The sequence below is a fragment of the Crocodylus porosus genome, unplaced genomic scaffold, assembly GCF_001723895.1.
Source record: "Crocodylus porosus isolate Cpor-Errol unplaced genomic scaffold, CroPor_comp1, whole genome shotgun sequence".
NCBI lineage: Eukaryota > Metazoa > Chordata > Crocodylia > Crocodylidae > Crocodylus > Crocodylus porosus.
This window is the reverse complement of record NW_017728931.1, coordinates 22301383-22308423: the sequence shown is the minus strand read 5'-3', so window position 1 is coordinate 22308423 and position 7041 is coordinate 22301383. Positions and strand designations below refer to the sequence as shown.

The 7041-nt window shown below is 46.7% G+C and overlaps 1 protein-coding gene across 1 annotated transcript; it reads right to left on the bottom strand.

Annotated features, from left to right (window-relative positions):
* Positions 1 to 3325: 3325 nt before the first annotated feature.
* On the bottom strand, positions 3326 to 5806 carry A4GALT (alpha 1,4-galactosyltransferase). The gene has a single exon (XM_019544365.1). The coding sequence runs from the start codon at positions 5754 to 5756 to the stop codon at positions 4689 to 4691; it is 1068 nt and encodes a 355-aa protein (XP_019399910.1). The 5' UTR covers positions 5757 to 5806; the 3' UTR covers positions 3326 to 4688.
* Between the last annotated feature and the right edge of the window lie 1235 nt (positions 5807 to 7041).

The following is a 7041-nucleotide window of genomic DNA, read 5'->3' as shown; positions in this document are numbered from 1 at the left end:
TGGGGGTGGCAAGGCTGGGGATACCCTGTGGGTTGGATGCAGGTGTGGGTGACTGCCAGGGCTGGCAGGGGGGTCGGGGGCTGTGGGAAGAGCCAGAGGGGCAGGTGGGAGGCAAGGTGGTGTATGGGTGGGGGCTGAGAGAACAGGGAGCTGTCTGCAGGCGCGCCCCATCAGGGTGAGGATAGGCGGGCAGGTGCCTAGCAATGTTGAGAGGCACCTGCCCTGCCACCTGCTCCCATGAAGAGGAGACAGTGGCAACGGCACAGTGCTGCAGCTCAGGGAATGCTGCAGCATGCCCAAGGCCAAGGCGGGTGCTGAGCTGCTTCTGTCATCCACGTACCATTGGGCCAGGCTGGGCAGCTCTGTGCCTCCGTGTTGGGCTTCCAACACTCCAGTGGGAAGCCACATGCAAAGGCAAGTAGGAGCCCACCTGGCTGGATGGTGTGTTGGCTCTGTGCCTCCATTTACAGCTTCCCACTGGAGTGCTGGAAGCCCCACATGGAAGGCCGACCCAGCCAGATGGCGTATGGACTGGGAGCTGTGCCCCATCAGACCAGGTAGGAAGCCATACGTGGACACACGGTATTGTACACCGTTGGCTTGCACAGACTCCCACTTCCACATGCGGTTTCCTGCTGGAGTGCTTGCTGGAAGCCCTACTTGGAGGCATGGAGCTTGCCAGGCCCGATGGTTCATGGCTGCCTGTCTATGTGCCGTCAGGCTGGGCTGGCTGGTTCTGTGCCTGCACAGAGGTTTCACATGGGCAGGGGAAGAGCACCAGCATGTCAGGGCTACTCAGTGCCACAAAGCAGCAGGGGAGACGGCTGCAGTTGAACCCACGTCCTGGTGGATGGAGGGAGCTGCTTCCAGGAGGGAGTAAGTAGGGGATAGGCAGGGAGTGAGGGGCACTGGCAGGGCTGTGCGGGCTGTGGCTTGGGAATGAGGGGAAACAACGTATCAGGGCTGCTCAGCACCACAAAGCAGTGGGAGGGGGGACAGCCACAGCTGGACCCTCATCCTGGTGAGTGTAGGGGGCAGGGAGAAGTCTGCTTTTCCATGATAAAAAATCCAAAATCAAATGCCAGAATTTATAGGTATTTAGACTTCATTCTATTATAGTGATTGAGACACTGATAGGCTTCCAAATTGCTTTAACACTGTAAATATATTAATTTAACATTGTGTTCAGCTGATACTACACGTGTGTGTGTGTGTGTTTCATTTTAATCATGGATTTGGGGTTTTTAATCAGAAAACTTGTGATTTTCTTTTTTTTAAATCAGAGAATTTATAATTTTTAAACAGAGAAAACCAGGAGCCCTGGGTATTAGTAATTGAGAGGGGAAATGTCCTTCTAAGCCTAAGTGCTGTTCTTACTCTTTACCTTCTTCACTATTTAGAAGCATTTGACTCTCTCCTAGGTGTCTAACCTTGTCTATCTGGCCCCTCTTTCAAAGGTGAGGCACCTATTGAAGCACTGAAGGCCTAAGTGGAGGCTCCTAGGTGATCATTTTGCATCTACCCGTAGTACCTGTAGGTCTTGGTTCCCTATCTTTATATTCCTTGCTTCATAGGACTACTGTGAGAACAAGTAGTCAGTATCTACAGTGATGGAGGGGAGAAGGACACACACTAGGCACTGAATAGAATGTCTATATGTATATGTTCACTCACACATACTCATGGACAACGCCAGTCAGACAAACTGGCATTTCTCTGCTTTCACATTATAGGAGAGATAAGACTTCACTTGGAAAATTCTATTGCCTACATCTTCATAGAACATTAATTCCAGCCATCTTTTAATATAAAAGTTGGCTGCTTAACTGAAACAACTTTGGCCAAATCCTGAAATCCTTATCCAGAAGTCACTCTATAATCAATGCCATTTGCCCAAGAGAGCCAGCAGCATTTAGTAAGAACTGACATGAGCATTTGATGAGAAAGGACACCCTTTAGTTCCCTGTTTTACATTGAACAGTCTTTACTGTTGGTAAAAAACAAAACAAAACAAAAAACCCTGGAACATGTGAAAGTTCATTTATCACCTGGTTTCTAGGAGGAGAGAGAATCATTGAAAGAAGGACTAGAAGATCATCAAGTCCAGTCCCCTGCCATGGGCAGGAGGTAATTGGGCTCAAATGAGGTATATGTCCAGCCTCCTCTTAAAGACTGCCAGAGGTGGTGACTGTACCACCTCTGCTGGAAGTGTCTTCCGGATTCTAATTACCTGTATGGAAAACAAATTTTTCCTTATGTCCAGCTGAACCTTTTCCTCGCGTAACTTGTGTCCATTGGTCTGTGTCTTCCTGGAGGGGCCTTTTCTGAAAGGTTCTTCTAGATCCTGGTGTAGATCCCATCTTTGTAGGCAGCTATCAAATAATCACCCACCAGGGTTTCTTGGCCAATCAGTGGTGGAAGGAGGGTGCACATAGCGAAAATACCAAAATTAAAGAAGCTGCTGTGCAGCGCACATATTTGTAGGTGGATGTCAAGATAATTAAAGAAATTCGCCCTTTCTTCCTATTCCTCCTCTCTCTCTTCTGTGTTTCCCTTCTCTTACCAGCTCTTTGACCCTCCTTTGAGTTCTGTCTTCAATTCATTTTCCCTGTTCTCTTCCCCCTGCTTTAGCCCTCACTTTTTTTTGGGAATTCACAAAAATTAAGCAGGAACCCTGAGGCCAAAGTCATTTTTATACTAACAGCCCTTTAAACCATTATGAGTAGGGATTAGCCTAAATTGTACACTTAGCAGCAGCTCCTTTAATTTTGCTCTTTTCACTGCGCACCACCCACCCCCACTGATTTGCAAAGGGGCCCTGGTGGCTGTGGCGGCCACAGCGCTTGCTCCTGATCCCCCGGGAGGCAAAAGGTGCAGCGAATCACTCGCTGGCAAGCAGCAGGGCCACTCAGGTCCCTTGGCCAGTCAGCGGTGGGGGGCAGGAAGGAGGCGGCATATAGTGAAAATAGCAAAATTAGTGGACCTGCTATGTAGGATACTTCTGGCATGATTTAGATAGACCTTTAATTATGATGGTAAAATGGGACCTTACTCTTACTGTATGGATTCTCTACATTGTTGGAGTGATGCAATGTTTACTCCAACCTTGAGGCCCCTATAGAAGCATAATGTGATGTCTTGGCACCCTGGATGCAGTTATGTATGGGTGGGGCAGTGTCACTGACTGTTGTGGGTTGTGTGGCAGCAGCCAGTCCAGCAGATCAACCACTTCTATTTTTTGTCATTTTCCCTCCCCATTATGGTTGGTGCCTAGGACTGGTGCTCTAGTTGCCCCCCTTCGTTATGGTACTATGCTACTCCTTTATGCAACCAGAGCAGTGGAAAGGGACCTTAGCAGAACAGAATTCAGGAATTTGTAACAGGGAATTCTTACCCTGTTATAGGGAATGGAATGGGCTCTTTAAGGGAAGAATTTTTGTGAACCAGACAAAGGCAGCTAGCAAGGCAGGAGCTAATAAATAACCCTACAGTCAGAAAAGCTATTGTGGCACTGACTGGAAGGGGGTGGAGCTTGGGAGGCATAAAAGTCTTGAGCCAAGAGGGCAGTCTGCCCCAGGTGGCTGAAAAGTGAAGAGCTCTGCAGCTAGAAGGCCATGGCAGCCTGAAGGCCTGGGATATTACTGCCATGGGGGGCTACAGGCAAGGAAGAGAAAGCTTGTGGGGAGCCAGGATGCAGAATAGAGAGAGTCCAGTATGCCCAGTGAGCACAGGGTTTTGTTAGCCAAGAGGCTTATATTTTGATTCAGACCAGTATACTGGATGGGACTAGAAAGGGGAGAGATGGAGGTCCCATTGGTACCCAAGGTGTGCATGACTGCTTTGAGCACTGCCAGGGGCCAGGCTCAAGGTGCTGACAGGACCAGAGGTCCTGGGGTGCCAGGGAAGCACCAAGCTTGGGCCTACTGGGGTCAGCGTGCAAGCTATCTCTGCCCTTCTTGGGCTACAACAAGGGCCAGGGGCTTAGTACCTGAGGGGGCAAGATCGGGTCTAGGGGTTCAACATAGTGACCTAAGCTGGGAGGCATCCATATAGATGAGAGCAGTTAAAGCTGGAAAGCAGACACCCCAACAAGGATACATTGGTCTTGAAGTGGCCTAATGAGGTGATAATGGGTAGCAGCTGCAAGGCATGGGCATAGTTAAAGGGGTAGAAGGAGCTCACAAATTTTGCCTTTGAGGCAACAGAGACCTTAAGGTCTGGATGGGCCTGGAAAGTTTGCTTAGCTCTTAAGAAGTGTGCTTGGAAACTGCAGAGTCCAAGAGGGGTGAGCGATCTGAAAGAAGGGCAAGAGCATAACCTGGGACCACTTTCCTTTTCATATGAGAGTTGATGACATCAAGGTTTGGCAGGAAAGAGAAAAAGAGTATCCAGGGAGCCTGAGTAGGTAGGAGCCACTTGGCCACCAGTAGACAACATGGCCACCTCTGGGTGCATGGTCCTGTTGCAACCTCAAAGAGTCAAGTAAGGAAAACAAGCTCAGTGCTGCTCAGGGCTTCCCCAGTGTTCAACCTACATTCAGCCTGTCCTTTAACCTTCTTTGTACCACACAATTTAGTGACAGATTTCACTGAGGCACAAGTGCTTTCAAAAACACATTTTTGCTTGGAAGGACGAATGTTTATAGCTGCTGCTCTTGGGTGGTCACGTGACCATCAGGTGAATGTCTTTCACAAATAAGTCTTCATCATCCAATATGTAGAAGGGCAATAGCATGAGTGCAGCTGAGCCAGCAGAGCTTTGGAGGTGACCTCAAACCTGGTCCCCTGACTCTTTTTATTCCAAATATGTGCTGCATAGCTGTTTTGGAAAAGTTTCTGAAACGCTGAAGAACTGACTTCTTCAAAATACTTCTTCCAGTCCTGCCAGTGAATAGGATAAAAGGCTTCTTGAGGAAGGATGCTGACACCTTTGCAGCCTTTACGGCTCTGGAGACTCCTGATGGAGCACCACTTCTTGAAAACACGGGAAAGAAGCTGTGGTCCCTGGTGCCCCCATATCCAGCTATTGTAATGGTCCACATAGTCCTTCATACAGAGCTCTATGAACTTGTGGTTGGGTTCAAAGGAAAGGAAGGCTCCATTTAGTGTATATTTGGACTGGATGCCAATTACATTAGTGAGGTTCCCTAAGTTTTTGAGGACTATAAAGTCTGTGTCTAAGTAGATACCGCCAAATTTCCACATAATTGCAATTCTACAGGCATCAGAAAGGACGGCTAAGAAATAAGGTTCCCACCTGTGTTGGGCCTGTGAGTACCAGTCAGCCAGAGGTGTACCTGAAAACAGATCATCTAAGTCCAATGGCCAAATTTCCACATTGGGGAAGCAGCCCAGTAGGGATAACCCCCAGTGTTTTGGTTGGGAAATTTTTTTATCTGCCAAGCCCTTCATAAGGATGACAACTTTGGTGTCAGGGTGAGCCCTGGCTGCCGATTCAACAGAGCACACAAAGAGAAAATGTGGGTTGATACGTTCTGAAGTCTCTACGAAGAATATATTCCCTGGTGTTGGAGGTGGACTGACAGAAACAGCTGGAGGAGAAGGTACCAAGTGATGGCAGTTCACTTCCAGAATTAAGTCATGCAGCTGACTCTTGTTGGTATCCTCAGTGATTCTCCAGTAGAACATTACATAGACAAAACACAGGAACTGAAAGGTGATAATGAACACAGCCCACAATTTGTGATGTGTCACCACTTTGGTGAGTTTTAGCATGCAGACAGGCATTTTAGGCATTTTGTCTTTACCTCCAGAGCCTTGTTTTTTCCAACAAAAATAAGGAGACCTGAAAAAATATTAAAACCATACAATAAAAAATTTACTATGATAAATTAATTTGTTTATCAATATAAATAGTGATAACAGGTTTACACAAAAACTTGTGTTTTCCTTATGCAGTTATTTTCTCTTTCCTTTCAAAATACAGTGACTTACTTAATTATCATTATTCTATTTCTGTGGTGGTAGTACCTCAGGGACCCATTAGAGATCGTGGCTGACTGTGCTTAATCTCATTGTTTGCCATAACAAGAGGATGATCCCTGCCCGCTGTAATACCACAGCACCAAATTCTGTCCTCTGTTATAGCCTCACAACTGTGTGGATTCTAGAGGGGAAACAGACGTATAAGAAAGTATAAGTATAATAATCGTATTAGATTTTTTCCTATCATTTCTACTTGTAGCTTTCACCAGACTGATCTGTAATAATTCTAGAGAGCTGGTAATTGGGAGCTGCTGCCTTCATAATTCTGTCATGATAATAATGCTGGACCCCTCAGAATAGGCACTTTGTGGAAAAGCAGCAATTGTTAGGTCAGGATATATGTGCTTTAGGAAGGAGAATAACAGTCCTTTCCCAGTACTCAGTGCTAATGTGAGAAAAGCAGTTTTCATGGAGGATGCTGGTGCATGATTTCTTTTATCATAGAGAAGCTGCTGCACAGCAGCTTTCACAATTGGAGATGTACCATCAGTGCTGCCTGTGGAAGGTGCTTTGAATCCAGTGTGAAGATAGAAACACCAACATTAGCATCCTTTCACAAGCAAGCACCACAAGCATTGAGGTGATGATCATTTGACATCAACTTCACAGAGCTGGCCCCATCATCCAGATGTCCAACTTCAGACTCCTAAAGCAAGTTTTATTCTCCCAGCTTAGTCAAGACCCATGCTGAGGAAGAGGGCAGAGAAAGCACTGATAAGGATGTCCTCAAGAAGATCTTGGAAAAAAAAATGCAACATTGACATCATGTTGCCCAGGATTGCCCAAAATGAAGGAATAGTCTGCTGTAAGGATCTCGGTACTTTGAAGCCTTATGACAACAACAGGAGATGGAAATGTGGGAGTTACAGAAACAGTGTTTTGTGGACCAAATCAAGAATCCAGAGCCACCAACCCTGCACGAAAACATGTGCCTGAGTTGCAATAGTCTGTTGATTCCAGATCAGCCTCAGCAGCCGTCTTCTGACCCACAGGTAAGAATGATTCTTGACTGCAAGAGATTGCTGCAAAGAAGGTA